The sequence below is a fragment of the Notothenia coriiceps genome, unplaced genomic scaffold, assembly GCF_000735185.1.
Source record: "Notothenia coriiceps isolate Sejong01 unplaced genomic scaffold, NC01 NC01_scaffold00034012, whole genome shotgun sequence".
NCBI lineage: Eukaryota > Metazoa > Chordata > Actinopteri > Perciformes > Nototheniidae > Notothenia > Notothenia coriiceps.
The window spans coordinates 167,525-185,562 of NW_011366713.1; the positions used below are offsets into that span (position 1 = coordinate 167,525).

Genomic DNA, 18,038 nt, shown 5'->3' on the forward strand with positions numbered 1-18,038 from the left:
TTTGCTTGCTGCCATGTAAGCAACTATAGAACCATTGCGTAAGACATGCTGGCAGCTGGCAAAACTATTATTTAATTTTCTAAATACTTACCTAAGGATTTATTCAATATCTGAACTTCAAATGTTCTACTTATGTTGCAGACTGCTCTGTTGTTTTAAAGGTCACTCCTCGAATTTGTGTGTAGTCAATCTAAGCTATTCCATATGACATGAACAGACATGTCAGTACTTGATTTACTGGACTTTTTGAAACCATGCATTCATTTATGCTCACCTTTAATGTTATTTGAAAATGTACAGTTGTAAAAATGTTTCCAAAGCCGTGTGAAATAATCATTAAACCAAATAAACATTTATAAGATCAACTTAACAGCTGCAAGGGTATTTTCTGGTTGGAAGAAAACAAGAATAAACTCACTCACAGATTTTTTTTGAAAATAGTCATTTTAAAAAAGGTGACAGACCATGTAAGAATCAATTAGTATAAAAGAAATCTTTATTTACAGTTTACCAACAGATGGAGGTTGCAGCAGTTTGTATGTGTCACAGTGTATAATCTGTAGTCCATCTCCTTGGAGATCTGTAACTACAAGAGTAAAAAAACGAAATATGTTGCCTCCATGTGTGTCTGTGAGCTGCTCTTGGATGATATTTGCATACTCCAGGGTTGAGAATATGAATGTTTTCAGTATGCAGTTCCTTATAAAGTTGCCTGTGGCATTGGGAACAACTGAGTGAGCAGAGCTGGGGTTTAGAAGGCAAGTTTCTTCATGAGGAGGTAGACCCGGGAGTCCACCTCGAAGCCGTGAAGGTTGTTGGCGTCTCCCTGCAGCCTCATGAGGAGGCCGCCGTACGACACATAGGCAGATCTGAGAGAAGGAGCACATGGAACTTGATTAAAGACAACCAGTGAGATTTGAAGTTTGCATAAAATGATAAGAAAATATTACCATCTCATTATCTCTCTATCACACACAGACTTCTGTTGGGCAAGCTAAATCATCTTGATCAATGCAATACACAGCTGGGTGATCATTTGCAAAAGAATAGTGTAGTTATAATAATACACTTAAAATCCAACTTAAGTATATTCTTCTTATAATCAGTGACATATAATACAAATATATTTTCACAACTAAATAATATTTCTAAGCTGAAAAATGTAGAATTCTTGAAAAAAAGAGTTTCTGTGGTCATTTATATATGAGAAATTGCTGCACTAATGATTTACCAATAACAATAGCAAAGCTACTTGTTAGTATGCTAACAGTTTATTTAAAAGGTAAACATATTAACATTTATATTTATAAGTTATAAGCTTAACTTAAAAAAAGCATGTAATATTACTCACAGGCGTGTGGCTGCTTCTGTTGAAGTCTCATCACCCTCAATCTTGTAAACCTTCCCATACATCACATAATCAAACTGGTCCGCCCTGGAAATGTAAACAAAGTCAAATAAGAGCATCTATCAAAACATGCTGTACATCACAGGGAACAGGCACACTAAACATGTACACAGCAATGGTGTTAGATCCTTAAAAACATGAAAGAATCAAGGAAGTTGGTTAAGTTATACCGCTATAAGAACTCATTCCTACCTATGTCGATTAAGCTTCTTAACATTCACATGAAATGAAATAAAGTCAAATGTAATGAAATGTACTTTTTAAATGTTGGCCATGAGGGTTGTGCAATAGGTCGCCATTGTCAGTATGTGACAATGTGTATTGTGTTTGTTCAAACAGTGTATGACTGATGATATGTGTATGTCTCTTAATGTCCACTATGTTTGTACATGTATGCGGAACTGCAAGACGGAGTCCAGAACAAAATGTCCTTACGGGGACAATAAAGTATATCGTATCGTATTACAGTCATCAATGTTTGAAGAGAAAGCGCCTTACCTAGAAGGCCGGTCATCCTGAGGATTGTACTCTCCGTCGTCTGGCGTTCCATCTTCATATAACGTGCTGGCAATGACCAGTCGGAACTTGTCACCTTAAAGAAATAAACACATGCAAACAAAGAGGTTTTATATATTGGAAACTTGGGACACCCTGGATTATGATTCATGGTGCTTTACGCCTTAATCTTATGCCCCTTTCACACCAACGCGTTTTCAGCTCCGGCTCGGAGCTGGAGCCTGAAAAGTACCGGTTGTTCCTGTTCACACCGCAGCGGCGCCGCCTCTTAGCTCCGGGATCCGGTTCACTTCCAGCTCCAAAAAATTGTCGGCTTAGAGGCAAGAGCTTCGGAGCTAAGAGGCGGCGTCGCTTACGTCTCTCTTACGTCGAGGCGTGCAGGAAACTAAACCCACCTCCCCTGAACATGGGTCGACTGAAGAGTCTCGTCATGCCTGCCTACAAGCAATAGTGCTTATAAATACACTTTATAAAGTCAGGCAACACTAACCAGGCTTTGTGTGATTCTGTTTATTTGCACCTTACTTTGACCGTCGTTCACTGTTATTGATCATTGTGGAGAGCAGGCAGACGTTTTGTTTTGTATTATAGCAGCTATCGGATGGAATCAATACATGGGCTGCACAGGTTGTCGTGTCCGACTATCACAAGTAGAATCACAATGAAAATATACCGGTAAAATGTGCCTGTAGAAAACGGTTTATGCCACAATAGGATAGCAATAGCAAGTAGTCAGTTTAGCTTCGGTTGCTATGCTAACATCACCCATTTTATACCAGAGAAACTTTCATAACAGCGTTGTGATGCCAAACAGCGTCAATTCAGACTGACACACATTAACTTAAGGGGAACTGGGGATATGTATCAGCTGCTTGTGTGACAGTCAGACAGTGAATACTTTAGAGCGGCCGCTGCAGTGTGAGCTAGCCGGGAGCTAACGGGAGAATAAACTCCCGTGGAAGAGCAGCATGCAGCACTGCAGCGGTCGGTAAATGCCGCTGAAACACATTAATAAACAATGAACCACGGCACTCTGGAGAAAAGTATAAGGTTGGAGAAGTCGTTATTTAATTCAATCTGGCTTCGTGTGATTAAAAGAAACACGATCATCGACCCGACGCAGTCCCCCGTTGTTGTTGTTGTTGTTGTTGTTGTGAGCGCCGTAACGCCGTTGGGGAGCAAATCAGCGATGTAAACGGTGACGTCATGACGCAGCAGCGGCAGCACCAGTCGGGCTCTGGGCGGTGTGAACAAAGCGGGAGCAGAAAAGGGAAACCGGAGCTGAACCAGAAAAGCTCTAGCTCGGAGCTAGAAAGGGAAAAGCGCTGTTGTGAAAGCCGCATCAGTGTCCCCTCACACACTGACAAAAGAGGAATATATAGCGGTTTGGCATAGCGCTACTTACTCACACGTACATCAGAGTATATAAGGAAAAAACTCAAAGTAAAAGGTGCAAGTGAAGATAACCAGACAATTATGTGACCACCTTGTCTAAAACTAAAAAGATTTCTATATATATTTAGGAGGTAAAAATGTTGGGGGAAATAAGTGATTGTTCTGAGAAAACTGTATACAAGATATGTTTAGAATGTGATTGTGTGAGACAACATCAACAATCAAAAGACTCCTTATCTTTACCTTAGAATTAATATATACAAGAACAAAGAGGTTGCTTCTTACCAAGATCCACAGGATAGATTTGAATGTTCACATCCAAGATGAGGTCCATCTTGAAAGATTCACTCTCACAATGTAGACGAGATACTGTAGAACAAAACAGGTAGAAGTAGACATTGGATGAGTTCATTTTGTACTTTAAAAGTGAAATATACTAATTGAAAATAAATAATAGTAAGACAAATGTTATATAGTTAAATGCTTTTAGAAGGTTACATTATTAAAGCTAGACAACTAAAAGCAAAGGAGAGAGGTAAAACAACAACAAACTCAAATGTAAATAATTTCCACAAAAAAATATCTGGGTCTTTACCTTAAAAATATGCCAGACTTCATTTAATACTTAAGATCATTCAATATTTTACAGATAGAAGAATAAGGTGTACAAGTACAGTAGTAGTGACCATTACATTATGGTAGTGTATAGTGTGATTCCCTCTACCCTTTTTAACTTCTAAATCATAATGAGATGTCACACACCTCTGTCAAACTTCATGCCATCTGGATCAATGTCCTTTACATCGAAGATATCCTCAAACAGAATTCCAGCCATCTTTACCCTTGTCTACCAACCTGGAAAGGAAAAAGACAAGTACCATTAGTCCAGTTTTCGTTGGAGGAAGAAAATATTTAATGAAAAATAACTGATCGCTTTGGTCTGCGTTGATAGAGCCCATGTTTTAGGTAGTAATGGGGGAAATCTGATTATACTATAACAAACTGCTCGTTATGATTCTGCGATCATTTATGTCACAATGAAGATGCTGAAATTGTAAACATATTGAAAGTGATTGAGAATGTTGAGTGTTTCCAGTTGCCTTCTTGACATTAGACATATTGTTTACGAGCTTTAGTCTTAATCTAATCAAATATGCCCAGACGTAGTTTAAAACAAACTAGATAACGCTCCTTGAGAAACATGAATATTAACTGTAGCTTGACATGTAAAGTTCAATTATTTGTTGGTTACTTACAAACTCTCACTCGATAATAATTCAACAACGTTGGTGCCTGAGTTAGCCGAGTTAGCGTTATTTAAAGTATTGCTATAACGTTAGCTGACTACTACTTTATAAGTGTCTCCTTTTCACGGCAGGCTAGCTGTTAGCTTTAGCATGTAGAACACCCACTTCCCCAAGCTTACCTCAAATACGTTCTTGAACAATTTTTCTCACAGAAAAGTCTCACTCGCTATTGTTCTGCAGTGATGTCTGTTTAAACTGTGCCCTATATATATTATAGCAGTAAAACGTAATTAATTTACGCTTCAGTGTGAGACAGATTGTATCGCCATGGGAGAAACAATGTGCTCAACCTCTCTGACACGCAAACTGCTTCCGGTTGAAAATGCAAACCTGATCTTTTTTTTTTTTACTGTCAATACTAAATAAACTTGAGTACATTATTTAAAAACTCAATGTCGTACCTATCTGTGTGTAGTTGCTTTAATGTTTAAAACACATTGTGCTTTACACGTTGTTTTGCTAAATAAAGCACGATTCACGACATATGCCTCTACTTTCCAGCTTGCATTTCCTAAGTGCTTGGTTGCTAGGTGTATTAGCGTCCTATCTGTGTACGGTTGCTAGCTAATGGCTAGCTGGCTAAAAGCAGCGTAAACACACATGCCGTATCGAAAATGGATCATATAAGTTCCAGTTCCGGATGAGCACGCTGAAACGATATAAACCTATATTTACCAAAGCATATGTGAAAGGGTGAGAACGACGCCTTATCTTTTACCGTCAGATGACGTTAGCTTGTCAGCTAGTAACGTTACTAACGTTAGCTTGCCACACGTTTGCTTAAAATGGCAGAACAAATAGGATGTTCTGTTAACGGTGTTGTTTTAAAAGCTGTATGCATCCAGTCAAAAATGGATGTCCATTTTATTTGTGTCTAAGAATAGTAGGCCTACTATAACAAAAAAGCATTTATATCGCTTTAGCTGAATTCTCTAAAAACAATAATACTCTGAAACAAAAAATGCAATATAGTTATTTGACAGCCCTTTGCTGCTGCCTCTTTGTTATTTTGGTGCTACACACATTTGCCTAATTATAATGTCCTTTACTGTGCTTTTGGATCTGCAGATTTGGTACAAATGTTGTTTATTGAAAACAGACTTATTTTCTCACAGTAGGTGTTTTGAAGTTTTGGGGCACTCACATGAGTTCCAGGGAGGCAGCCAAGATGGGGGACATCTTGGCAACTGAAGCCGATCTTCTTGGGATGATCAAAGAGGTAACACACTTACATTTTTGTGAATGCACACCGAGCAATACGCCAAACAGCATGAGCATCACTACAAGAGTTTTTAAGTTTGTGTAATTTGGATTATGTCAAACTAAACTCCATTGTGTTCTGGTTAAGGTAGATTTGAAACCACTATGCTTGTTTTTTTGTCTTTTGTAGTACCTTAAGTTTGAGGAATTTGAAGAGACTGTTCACAGTTTGGAAAAGGACTGCAAAAGCAAAGGCAAGCTCGTCTCAAAGCCTCAAGGAAGTACTCTCAGAGACTCAAAGACTCGTGTTATCCAGGTAAATCATACAAGTATTATGACCTATTCCTGCAGGTTTGCTAATCATTTGTGATAGTGGCAACAAGGGATGTGCTGCGATTTACCCCTAGCATTAAGCTTTTTTGTATTGATTTTATCTCTAAATATTGTTGGGTTTTCCAAAATTCTTGATCATATTATCATATATATATTATCATTATAACATTTCAGAAAAAATTGTAGATTACATCCTTCCAGAGTTATTACTATTTCTCCAACCAACTTCTCTTTAACTTTGACTTTTCTAGAAAGACCTCCTTGGCTGTTTTGACGACGGAGACCACAAAGTGTTCTTTGAACTGTGGACTGAGAATATTCCCTCTGAGGTTAAAGACACGGACGCTGAGGCCCAGAGCCTGGAGTTCTACCTCTACATCCACTTCACCATCTTCCCACTGAGGAGGCACCCTGGTAGACATGTATGTTGTTTTTAATTGTTAAATACATTTCATTTAAACAAGAGCATTACTTTTCTTAAGATTATCTGCAAGCAAAACACAACTATCATTGAATATCATGATATGCAATTTTTCGAAATGTCCACTAAGCTGTGCTACAGTCTTGTTCTCAGCAGGGAAAGAAACAGAATGATCTAATTGGAAGAATATTGTGTATATTACAAATGGGAAAGAAACAGAATGATCTAATTGGAAAAATATTATGTATATTACAGATGTTTTAAATTATGTTGTAAACTAAACAGACATTTTGAAATAAATCTACTCCTTTGAAAACCTTACTCATTCTTCAGGACCGGGCTGATTTTGACGAGAGGATTTCCCACTTCAAGCAGTACCTGGAGACTCGCGGAGCGTCATTGAGCCAGACCGCAGAGTTCCTGCCTTACTATGCTTTGCCTTTTGTTCCAAACCCCGCTGTCCATCCTTCCTTCAAAAATCTGTTCCAGGTGATCAGCTAAAACTATCTTTTTGGTTATTGTCAACAACATATTATATATTTTGCAACATTACTACCTGGTGCTACTTTCAGAATGAGCATAACCATATTTTCTTCCATTCTACATTCTGTTTATTTAGGATTCCTGGATACCACAGTTGAAACATAAGCTGGAGCGGTTTCTGTCGGTGACACTGAAGTCATCCAACACCCCACGGCTGCTGAATTTATATGTATCCTTTATTGAGACTCGCTCACATGCCACATGTACTGCACAGAAGGGTGACATATTGTATATTTATGAACAATAGATGATATTATATTTTAATTTAAATGTGTGTGCTGTGCCTTTCATTTCACCACAGCTAAATAGTTGTTTATAAAACACGTTTTTATGTTTGTGCTCAACTTGTTACTTGGCCATTACATTTGATATATACCAGTGTTATCCTACTGAATGGCCAGTGGTTCCTCTTCTGGGTGAGCTGCACATTTAAATCTCAGCAAAAAGCCTTTCTGTTGGTGACTTGAGAATTCATTAACAGTCATAGCCCAGACTTGGACGTTTCCTATCATGTAGGCAAATCCTGTCTGATTTACATTTATTTATGGCCGTGTTTCAGTCTGGAAGAACCTAATCCAACACTAACTCATCCAAAGTCATTCAGGGTAGAAGGGCCAGTGAAGGATAACACGAGTTGTTGCTTGAACTGGAAACCCAGTGGCTCGACTTTCCTCCCTCAACATGAAACTAAACCCTATCCCTACTGGCTGACTATCAAAGTACACAGATTAACATAGTGAGCATCCTCTTAAGGGCTGACCAAAGAAATACTGTCTATTTGTACATAAATGAAGCGAAAAGGAGTAGGGTTACATAAGCTAATATTTCAATATGCAAACACAGCAGCTGTCACAGCACACTCACAAATGAAAAGGTTCTGTTAGTGGAGTTCCAACCATTCCAGGACACGTTCAAATCCTTACGTGCTTCTGAATGCTCTGAATTATAGGTATTAATCTTACATAGACATAATTATCTTCCAGTCCTGTGTAAATGTTTGTTTTCATAAAAATGTGTGCTTCAAACAGGATGTAAAACAGACTGTTGGTGTTATGTGTCAAGTCAAATTGAAGCTCCAAAGTGCAACTTACACAATTCCTTGTCTGTATTTATCATTGGATGACGAAACAAATACATAGAATTGTTTGACTTGTTCCATTGAATGCTAGTGTGTATTCTTTAACAAGCGTCATGCAGAAGGAGGGAGGAAGGAGCACTAAAGGTAAATATCCCTCTCTAGCTACTTTTGCAATGTGATAACACAAATACTAACTGCAGACTGCCTAAGCAACAACTTGTTTTGTCAACGCCAGTAACTCAATGATTTAATTAACAAGAAAAAGCTTCCCATACCTTGAAATCTTTAGACCGCAACAGCCTATTACTTAACAGTGGCGGTCAAATATTCAAGATAAGGATTTCCAAACTCTTTCCCTGGCCCAAACATCATAATATTTGAATTTTCTGTCGTAAAACTCATCATTACTTGTGCGTAATTGACAGTCCACAGCAATTCAAAGTGCCATAAGAGATGGGAGGCTTTGCCAAAGATTCACAAAAAAACAACAACATGTTAACCATCATTTACACAAAGAAGGTCGCGTGGGATATGAATGCTGTTAATTATTATTTGTTTCTATATGGCAACCTTTCTCTGTGTGTTTGTGTGAATGCACAGAGGCCACACAGCAGTTACAGCTCCAGCTGGTGGAATCAGACAGACGCATAAATAGCTACGTACGGAAGTTCAACAAGATGCAGGCCGACTACCACAACCTGATTGGAATCACGGCTGAGCTGGTCGACTCGTTGGAGGCCACTGTCAGCGGAAAAATGGTAGGTCTGCTTGACTGTGGAGCACACAGACACACACACACATTCTAACACACAGGCTACAGGCACTAACTACATAGACTGGCACACACACTGACACAAATGAGCCAATTAGTGGTGTGCACACACGAATACTGGACACCAGAAGGTTGTTTGATGTGATATATAACACTTGAATATGAAAAAACATATTTGTACGAAACATTTTTACAAATTGAATATGCATATTAATGAATACACACATACACCTCACTATTAGACAAGGCTATTAAACAGGGACACCAAAATGGCATCCCTGCCCTCCCTCCACCCACATACAGCATCTTAAAGCTCAAGGGGCCTGCTGTGTTTTTACAGATCTCCCCTGAGTACCTGCAGAGTGTGTGTGTCCGCCTGTTCAGCAGCCAGATGAGGCAGAGCGTGGTGCAGAGCACTGACTTCACCAGACCTGGCACTGTGAGTGAGAGCACACACAAACACACCTCTCTTCACCCTCATTCTCCTTCACAGCAGAATAACAAAAGGCAATACTTCAGGGCAAGATGATTTTAGTACAAGCATGGAAAATGTCAAGCGTCTCAAACCTTTAAACAAGCGTAGGAAAGTGCTCTCGGGGCCCGTACGTCACACAGGTAGTGGTAACGATGACGTTGTGTTTGAAAAGGATAGGAGGGTTAATCTGCATTAACTTGACCACACATCCTCTACATCCTGTACATTGTGTAGCCTGGTTAAAGCCATCTAGTAATCCTGTAGTTAGTATCCTGGAAATAGGTGCCTGGACCCTGCTGTTGCTTTAACACACACAGGCTTGGAAGGCTTGTAGAAAAGCTCACTAAGTCCAAAGATTATTAACCAATTTAAACATTACTTTGATTATAATGGTTAAAATGATGGTTAGTTGCATGAAGCAGTTTGAACAAAATACAAAATATTTATATTAAACATCAAATAGCTATGTCTTGGCTTTGTCTATGGCTTTGTCGCCATAGTTTTGTATCTGTTAAAGTGTGAGTCAAGGACACAGCTGATCATAAAACCTCAACAATCACGCTTGCTGTCAGTGGCCTTCATTGTGGTGTTAGACTGTAGTTTGTGAAATCTTGTTTCTTTCTGTTTTAAACTGAACCACTTCTTTCTGTGTGTTTGTGTGTGTGTGATACTTTTGTCCTCAAAGGGATATTACTCTATGAGTCCCTATGATGACGGATATGTAAGTTTCATATGTTTTCATCTTTACCCCCTCCATCTTTCAGGTCCCTACCTATCATCCTGCTTGTGCCTCGCCTTGTCTCCTTTCCTCCTTCCCTCCTTCTCCTTGTGTCTGCCTCCTCTTCCCTCACTATAGATATACTACATTTCATCCGTCTATATGCAGGGCCATTTCCCTCTTAATTCCTATTAGATTGTCCCCAGTTTAAAGGGATATTCAGCCTGTTTTCTGTAAGAATGGCCTCTTTTGTCAGAGCCCTTGTTAAGCCAAACAAGAGCGTCTCTCTCAGGGCGGACCCTCATCATTAAATGAATTTGTTCTCATAGGCCGCAGTCATTGTTCCTCCTCTAAACTCTCTCTCAAAAGTAAATGCTGTCAGTTTCAGTCTACTCCCCTTACCATTTGGTACAATGGTACAGGTTTTAAGATCATTTAGTTGTAAAAAAACACTTCTCTAATGTTAAGTTTGTCAAAAAGGGTGGGTTAACTACAGCTCTTTAGAAAAGAGACACAAAAGAGCCTTTAATATAATGTTGATGGTTCACATTAAATAGCAAACAATCATGATGGAACCAATTAAATAATAATACTTATTTAATTAATGTCCAGGGAGTGTCAGGTCGAGCTTTTAAAGGTGGGGTAGGTAAGTTTGAGAAACCGGCTCGAGATACACTTTTTGTTATATTCCATGGAATGTTCTTAACATCCCGATAGCAATGAATATCTGAAGTGCTTTGACAACAAATCCATACAAAAAGGTCATCTGTGGAAGCCGTAGTACTGTAAAAAGCACGACCAATAATTTTAGCAGGCCCGGCTAAAGTAACTGGATGGCCTACCTGCCTGTCAGCCTTCCATCTGTGCACAAATTTATCTCGTGCCCTCATTGGTCATGTGCGCGTTCGTGTGTGTTGGAGGAGGCGCTCTGTAAGGAAGTGGCAGATTTTTTCCGGCTTTACGTATTTTCAAATTCGAGCGCACTCTAACTGGTTTCTCCAAAATAACCTACCCCACCTTTAACTGTTGAAGGACAAAATAATGGAAATGAGAATAAAATAAATAAAACCGCCACAGCCGAAATATAACGGAATAAACGGATGCTTAATTTACATTTTCTGGATGAACTATTCCGTTAACTTTTCTTCTCCGCCATGTCAGTGACAAATCCTGAATTAGATCAGGGAGCAGCGCCATCTACTCTGACAATAACTTCAACAATAGATAGAAACGCTATCTCTTATTTAAACTCAGCTTCGAAAGAGAATGCAGGTCAAGTCTTTGCTCTGGGTAGATGATTGGCTGAAATGTGTCAATACACGTGGCCTTTAAGTTTTATAAGGAACATTTGGAAATGCCTTGTTGTAGTTTTCCTTCTGCCTCTAATAATGTAGTTTGACCCCACTATGTGTATGTTCATTATAGGTGTATGGCTTTCCTGTTAGAAAGAAATGAATAGAACTGGTTCAAAATGTTTTGTATATACATCTCTTTATCAGGCCACCTTGGGTCAAGGCAAGGGGAAGGGGCAAATGTCTCAGGGAAACCTTTCCCCTTGCCCCTCAGCATTTTTCAGGGCAACTGAAGTGTTTTGTATTGGTGCTTTCCCCCACTTCCGTATTACCTGCTGCACACCAAAGCAAAAATGTGGGCAGCCCACCCGATACTACAAACCACACGGATCACTCCCCTCACCTTACACTGCTCTGCTGTAGGCTTAACCGCCCGGGCTTCAGATTGGATTTCAGGGCTCAGAATTCCCTTTCAATAGTAAAAACCCCCACTAATCTCTCACCCTTCCTCTACACACATTCACCAACACCCAATGGACATATCAGTCTTTAGTTCAGTTGTGTCCATTTTCTTTTCTCTAAAAACAACAACACACAGGGCCACAGTTCAGGTACACTGGGGTGTAACACATGAAGGTCTGGCTGTTTCACATTAAGCTGCCCTCTGTGGAACTTAACAATTACTGACTTATGTTATCCTACTTGTTACTGACTGCATGGGCAATGTTGCCAAACGGTACTGTTCTTGTATAGTTGCGGATTCAGCATGTACCTCGAGCATGATGTACGCATGTCCCAAAAAAAAATACTCATTACCTTTTTAGACAGTAACTAACTTTTTCTCATCGTTTTGGATGGATAACACTGAGTTGGGGGACCATTTAATCCAAATTATGAAACAGATGAGCAGTCGCATGGGTTATGCATTCCACACTTAAATAAATAACGATGTGGTAAAATTCTAACATACTCTTCCCCTCCGACATCTTTCTTAATCTTCCTCTCTTTTATAGGCCTCCTCGTTGCTTCGAGCTTCCATTGCACCACAGTAAGTCTTGAATATGAATGTTGTTTATGTTATAAGTTTATAAGTTCCATAATAAACTTGCTGACTTTGGTGTTTTTTTTTTTAAAGGAGACCCAAAGAGGTACCAATGCTGCCCTCACTGGACTATGAAAAGTTAAAGAAAGACCTGGTTGAAGGCTCCGACAGACTCAGGGCTCTGCTGCTTCAGGCGCTGCGCTGGGTGAGTAATAATCATCTACCCCGCATCATAATCACACTTTCCAGAAAGGCTAGTGTTCGGTACTTAAAAGTGTATAGTATGGAGATTTTAATAAAAGGTTTTTAAGTCTTAACTTTTACCGTTCACACTAAGATTTGACTTTGACGCAGCTCATTAGTATAGCAGTTTGTGAGCATCACTCATATTCACTCACTCCTTTGAGACTTCATTGCTGGGTCTGTGTCTCACGTCTCTTCTCAGAGACTGACTCGCTCTCTGCCTGGTGAGCAAAGAGACACCGTGCTTCAGGCCTTCATCAGCAACGATCTGCTGGAGCGCTACAGCACAAAACAGGTGGGATGATAAAGTAAACGTTTTAATATGTTTGTAATGTGGCAAGTTTTGACACAAAGCAGTTCTCACCTGGTAAATCTGAACTGAAATGACTCTGATTTTGTTATCCTCAACCCACCTTCCAGTGCAACCAGAACCAAAGTATAAGATAACTTCTTGTCCATTGGCCTCAGTGTGTAATTAATCCCCAGACTCTAATCTAAGGCAGGTGGGGAATTGGCATCTTTGCTGGCTACACACATTTGTTTCTGTCCTGCCTTGACTTTGTGTGGAGTGGGTGAAGAGCATAGACTGTAGACAAACTGGACCAAGCATGTCCCATTGATTGTCTACAGATATCAGACATAAGAACAGAAATAATCAATCATTGATACATTGGTAACAAAATAAATTTCTGTTCAGTTCCTATCTATTTTTGAATGAGGTAACACAATGTAGAATCAGCCCATCAGTTTGAAATAATTCCAAATCATTTTGTATATTTTGGCCACATTTGTTGATCCTGCTCAAAAGTATGATACCGTGAAAGTACTAGATATTATTCTAAACTACCCTACATTTGATGTCTTTTACAGAAAACTGTGCTTCATCTAATGAGCTCCAGGAACGAGATTGTCCGCCAATACATGGCTCGTCTCATCGATGCATTCGCTTCCCTTGCAGAGGGTAAGTGCCTAAGCATCATTATTTCTTTTGAACATGAGTCATTGTCTGACTGGATGCATTTGTAGAGTTAGTTTCAAGGTAGACCTCAAAAGCTTTTAGAATAACTTCCATTCAGTTCCACTAATGATCCCCTGCAGCAGCAACTTTGGAAATAAATGGACAATGTTGTTCAGAATGATATGAGTTATGCTGACACGCATGGCTGATTTGCAAGAACAAGGAACAGTTTTATTGGAAAGAAGGACTCTGGTAGTAGCTGCTTTTTAAATTTTCTAAAAGTTGGAAATTAAAAAACATATTATATATAAATTGTGAACCTCATGCAACTAAATGTATTCATAGTAACAGGTTGAGATGGTGGGAATATGTTTGCATCAGGTTTACCCATCATGGTGAATCTGGTCAGCTTTGATCATTCTGTTGTGAAATGTTTGGCTTTCACTGTTGAAGCCACTGCTTGTAACTTAGAATAAACTGGTGTATTTTAGTGTCCAGTGAGGCCTTAAATAAATAATGTTATTGCATTTTGATCTTAATTTGATTTTGTGTTAATCCTTATAGGTCGGGTTTACCTCTCCCACATCCCCATTCTGCTGAAACGTCTGACAGAGGCGCTGAGGATGGAGGAAAAAGACTCCGTAACGAGAGAGAACGTGCTAGTGGCGTTGCAGAAGCTCAGCCTCAGGTGAAACTCTACTCTTTCAAACTATTTATAAACTGAATGGTGTGTTTATCAACCAAATGAACCAAATCAACCCCTCACATCCGCAACCTCGGAGTCATTTTCGACAGTCAGCTCAAATTCAACCACCACATCAATCACATCACCAGGACCGCCTTTTTCCACCTCAAAAACATTGCCCGTCTCCGCCCATCCCTCTCCTCCTCTGCTGCTGAAACCCTGATTCATGCATTCATCACTTCACGACTCGACTACTGCAATAGCATCCTCTATGGCATACCATCCAACCTCCTCAATAAACTCCAACATATCCAGAACTCTGCTGCCCGCCTCCTCACCCACACCCGCTCCCGAGACCACATCACTCCCATCCTCCAGAACCTCCACTGGCTCCCCGTCCGTCAAAGAATCCACTTCAAAGTCCTCCTCATTACTTACAAAGCCCTCAACAACCAGGCCCCCCCCTACCTCACAGACCTGCTGCACCACCACACCCCTTCCCGCTGCCTCCGCTCATGATCAGAAGCCAACCTCCTATCCATCCCCACCCGCACCAATCACCGGACCTGGGGGGACAGAGCCTTCTCCGTCGCTGCCCCCTCCCTCTGGAACTCACTCCCACAACCCATCAGAGACTGCACCGACCTCACCACCTGCAAAAAACTCACAAAAACTCACCTCTTCAATCTGGCTTTTAATGTGTGATTGTTTTTGTATTATTTGACTTTAACTTTAACTATATATTTATTTGTTGTTCCTTTCTTCTCTTTTCTTTTCTCTTCACTATTATCTGTAAAGCGTCTTTGAGCACCTGTAAAAGCGCTAACAAATTAAATCTATTATTATTAAATGAAATACCAGTTTGTCGAATTAATTACCAATCATCACCTAATTGTGTTATTATTTTTGACTTGTATGGGCTAGTGTCATATAAAACAAATATCACCTTGACAAAAACCCCGAAGAAGCAACAGATTATTGAAATGAAATCTTCTATTTGATTTAATTTCAAATTAAATTCATGCCTGCTGTTTTGCTTTAAATATGATAAAACATCAGGGATCAAGTTTTCTGGATATCAACCAGAATTCCTTTCCCGCTCCGTAACACAAATGTTGTATGACATCTATAACTTTTTATTATGTCTTCTTGGTAGGAGGAGCCAGCAGACGGCCATGATAGCAGACGATCTGATTGGCTGGCTGGTGGATGAGCTGCAGGACTCTGACTGCCTGAGCGACTACACCCTGGAGTACTCTGCTGCTCTGCTCATGAACCTGTGTCTGCGAACAAAAGGTAAAGACGAGGCTCAGGTACATGAAGAACAGACCCACAGATTCATATTGCATGAGACCCCAAACTGTTGAGATTTGGCTGGGAATTTTCCTCACAATACACTTTTTCTTATATCGTTAAATTGATACAAAAAATACTCAATGGGAGTTTAACTCTCATTTATAAACCCACATTCATTCATAAATACAACGTTTCTCTCTTCATATATGGTATACTACTATATATACGTCCGGCAGTGGCTCAGTCAGTAGGGGCTTGGACTGTGAGCCGTAGGATTCTATTCTATACATCTTGCAGGTCCTCTTTACTATATATTGTGTTACTTGAATAGAATCCAAGAAACATATGGAGGAAATGTCATCTTATAAATACTAACTGATGTCACTGTAAATCAACTTGAATGTCTTACTAATGTATGTCTAACTGTTGGGTGATTTTATTATAGGCAGAGTAAAAGCCGATATATTTTTTTAGTTTTCGTTCAACACAACATTTGAGTTTTTACAACTTATTTCCTCTTAGACCATATCTGTAGTGTATCTGTGTTCATGTTACACCCCTTAATACACATATAGAAACCATCAACAGATATACTCTCCCTCTTTCTCACTACTTCAGTTTCAGTTTTCACTATCTCAGTTGCCCGGGGGCCTGCTGTTTATGCCAAAGTGAAAAAGCTGGACTGGTATTATCTTACAAACAGAGAGATAAAAGGAATGGAAAAACATTTGGAGAAAATCATGTTAATCAGTAAAAGGTCACCCTATCCTTAATCAAACAACTGAGTCACATTGTAGGAGAAAATGATGTGTGTGTGTGTGTGTGTGTGTGTGTGTGTGTGTGTGTGTGTGTGTGTGTGTGTGTGTGTGTGTGTGTGTGTGTGTGTGTGTGTGTGTGTGTGTGTGTGTGTGTGTGTGTGTGTGTGTGTGTGTGTGTGTTCTGTCTTTGTACAGGAAAAAGGAAGTGTGCGGAGAACGCCAAGCATGTGCTCAAGGTTCTAACTGACCTCCTTGGACATGAGAACCACGAGGTGACACACACATCCGCCCACACTGGCACACAGATGTTGCATGCCCAATGTTTGTTATGCTCATACACACATTCACAGAGGTAAAACAACATGGATGTGTAATACGTACAAAATAAACACATGCTCGTACACCTCTGAAAAAACTATTTCAGCTCTTGACTACAACTGTAATCAAAACACCTCAGAGGACTACACACAGCACTAATTTACAGCGTTCACATAGATACATAATTCAGCTTCACTACCAGCTGATCGGTTGGAATTTCAATCCAACAGACACATGCAGACTTGCCTTAAAACCACATTTATGATGCCTCCCGGAGTGTTTGAGTGTCTTGAAATGATCCATGACTTTAATTAAATCTATAAAAGATAAGCAACACAAGCTTCTTTCAATTGTATGAAAGGCCGTCAAGTCATTAACTCATTTAGTCTTGTAACGTACCATGACATACTTTTATATCTATAAAATAATCTTGTATTTGGATCCACTGCAAAAGATTGTTTCTTCTTTGTATCTGTGTTCCTTAGCTGGTGCACATTTCTAAACGTTTTTACCATTTGGCCAGAGAAAATAAAACAGAGGATGTGTGTATTTGTGTGTGTGTGTGCGCGTGTGTGTGTGTGTGTCATTTGCTCCACCAGATTCGACCATATGTGAATGGAGCCCTGTACAGTATCCTGTGTATTCCCTCTGTGAGACAGGAAGCCAAAGAGATGGTGAGATAGCACACATGTCTTCACCTGCTTAGAGGAAACAGACGCAGTTTGTGTTTTTTGCTCTGCGTTTGTCTCTTTATGTCACCACACAGCTAGTGTTTGGACAGGAAACAACAGGTGTTCACAGTCATATGACTCACTCTCTGTACAAAGATACAGGTGAGCGGGTGGGTTGTATCTGTGTCTCAAACACAGGTTGAAAATGTTCCTGCAATGACATTTGGAGTCGCAGGAGAGTATGTATGGCTCTGGGTCCATCCTGTCAAGCAAATGTATTATTTAAAGGTGACCTATCATGCAAAATGCACTTTTGTACGTCTTTTATACATGAATATGTGTCCCCGGTGTGTCAGGGAACTCACCAAGTGTCAGAAAACACAACCCTCTCTCTTTTCCTCCATACCCAAATCTCTAAAAACGGGGCTGCAACGGAGCTGATACAGATTTGAATTTTTCTGACGTCAGAAAAGGGGTGCTCCGCCCTTATGGGCAACTCTCCACCTATCAGGGGAATGGGGGGTTGGGCCACGGCCGGCCATTGCCACTCGAAAGCGCTGGAGACGCTGTAGTACATATGCCAGGCCTGTAAGTGGCGCTGTAGTCTGC

At 40.0% G+C, this 18,038-nt stretch overlaps 2 protein-coding genes across 4 annotated transcripts in view; one reads left to right on the top strand and one right to left on the bottom strand.

Annotated features, from left to right (window-relative positions):
- Positions 1-476: 476 nt before the first annotated feature.
- On the bottom strand, positions 477-5,794 carry polr2h (RNA polymerase II, I and III subunit H). Of its 3 annotated transcripts, none has more exons than XM_010790280.1 (6): positions 5,771-5,794; positions 4,082-4,174; positions 3,605-3,688; positions 1,907-2,000; positions 1,352-1,435; positions 477-869 (listed from the first exon to the last, which is right to left on the bottom strand). In XM_010790280.1, exons 2-6 carry the CDS (start codon positions 4,152-4,154, stop codon positions 752-754), a joined length of 453 nt encoding a protein of 150 aa, XP_010788582.1. In that variant the 5' UTR covers positions 4,155-4,174; positions 5,771-5,794; the 3' UTR covers positions 477-751. The 3 variants fall into 3 exon arrangements, with proteins under 3 accessions (XP_010788582.1, XP_010788581.1, XP_010788580.1); XM_010790279.1 differs by lacking the exon at positions 5,771-5,794 and adding an exon at positions 5,302-5,382; XM_010790278.1 differs by lacking the exon at positions 5,771-5,794 and adding an exon at positions 4,746-4,920.
- The window catches only part of armc9 (armadillo repeat containing 9), a 28,712-nt gene continuing 15,821 nt past the window's right edge, over positions 5,148-18,038 (top strand). The window contains exons 1-18 of the mRNA XM_010790287.1: positions 5,148-5,319; positions 5,742-5,845; positions 6,017-6,142; positions 6,411-6,581; positions 6,914-7,069; positions 7,200-7,292; positions 8,321-8,345; positions 8,802-8,959; positions 9,314-9,412; positions 12,472-12,506; positions 12,594-12,705; positions 12,946-13,038; positions 13,614-13,704; positions 14,266-14,389; positions 15,543-15,682; positions 16,636-16,712; positions 17,358-17,432; positions 17,525-17,591. Of these exons, the coding sequence (XP_010788589.1) occupies positions 5,771-5,845; positions 6,017-6,142; positions 6,411-6,581; positions 6,914-7,069; positions 7,200-7,292; positions 8,321-8,345; positions 8,802-8,959; positions 9,314-9,412; positions 12,472-12,506; positions 12,594-12,705; positions 12,946-13,038; positions 13,614-13,704; positions 14,266-14,389; positions 15,543-15,682; positions 16,636-16,712; positions 17,358-17,432; positions 17,525-17,591 (1,717 nt within the window). The 5' untranslated portion in view covers positions 5,148-5,319; positions 5,742-5,770. The remainder of the gene's footprint in view (positions 5,320-5,741; positions 5,846-6,016; positions 6,143-6,410; positions 6,582-6,913; positions 7,070-7,199; positions 7,293-8,320; positions 8,346-8,801; positions 8,960-9,313; positions 9,413-12,471; positions 12,507-12,593; positions 12,706-12,945; positions 13,039-13,613; positions 13,705-14,265; positions 14,390-15,542; positions 15,683-16,635; positions 16,713-17,357; positions 17,433-17,524; positions 17,592-18,038) is intronic.

What these genes read in the sequence shown, in the direction of transcription:
- polr2h (XM_010790280.1), bottom strand. Translation starts at nt 4,154, where the DNA reads ATGGCTGGAATTCTGTTTGAGGATATCTTCGATGTAAAGGACATTGAT. An exon ending in CAGGATGACCGGCCTTCTAG is followed by an intron (nt 1,436 to 1,906) that starts GTAAGGCGCTTT and finishes TTACATTTCCAG; the next exon opens with GGCGGACCAGTTTGATTATG. An exon ending in ACAGAAGCAGCCACACGCCT is followed by an intron (nt 870 to 1,351) that starts GTGAGTAATATT and finishes TCCTTCTCTCAG; the next exon opens with ATCTGCCTATGTGTCGTACG.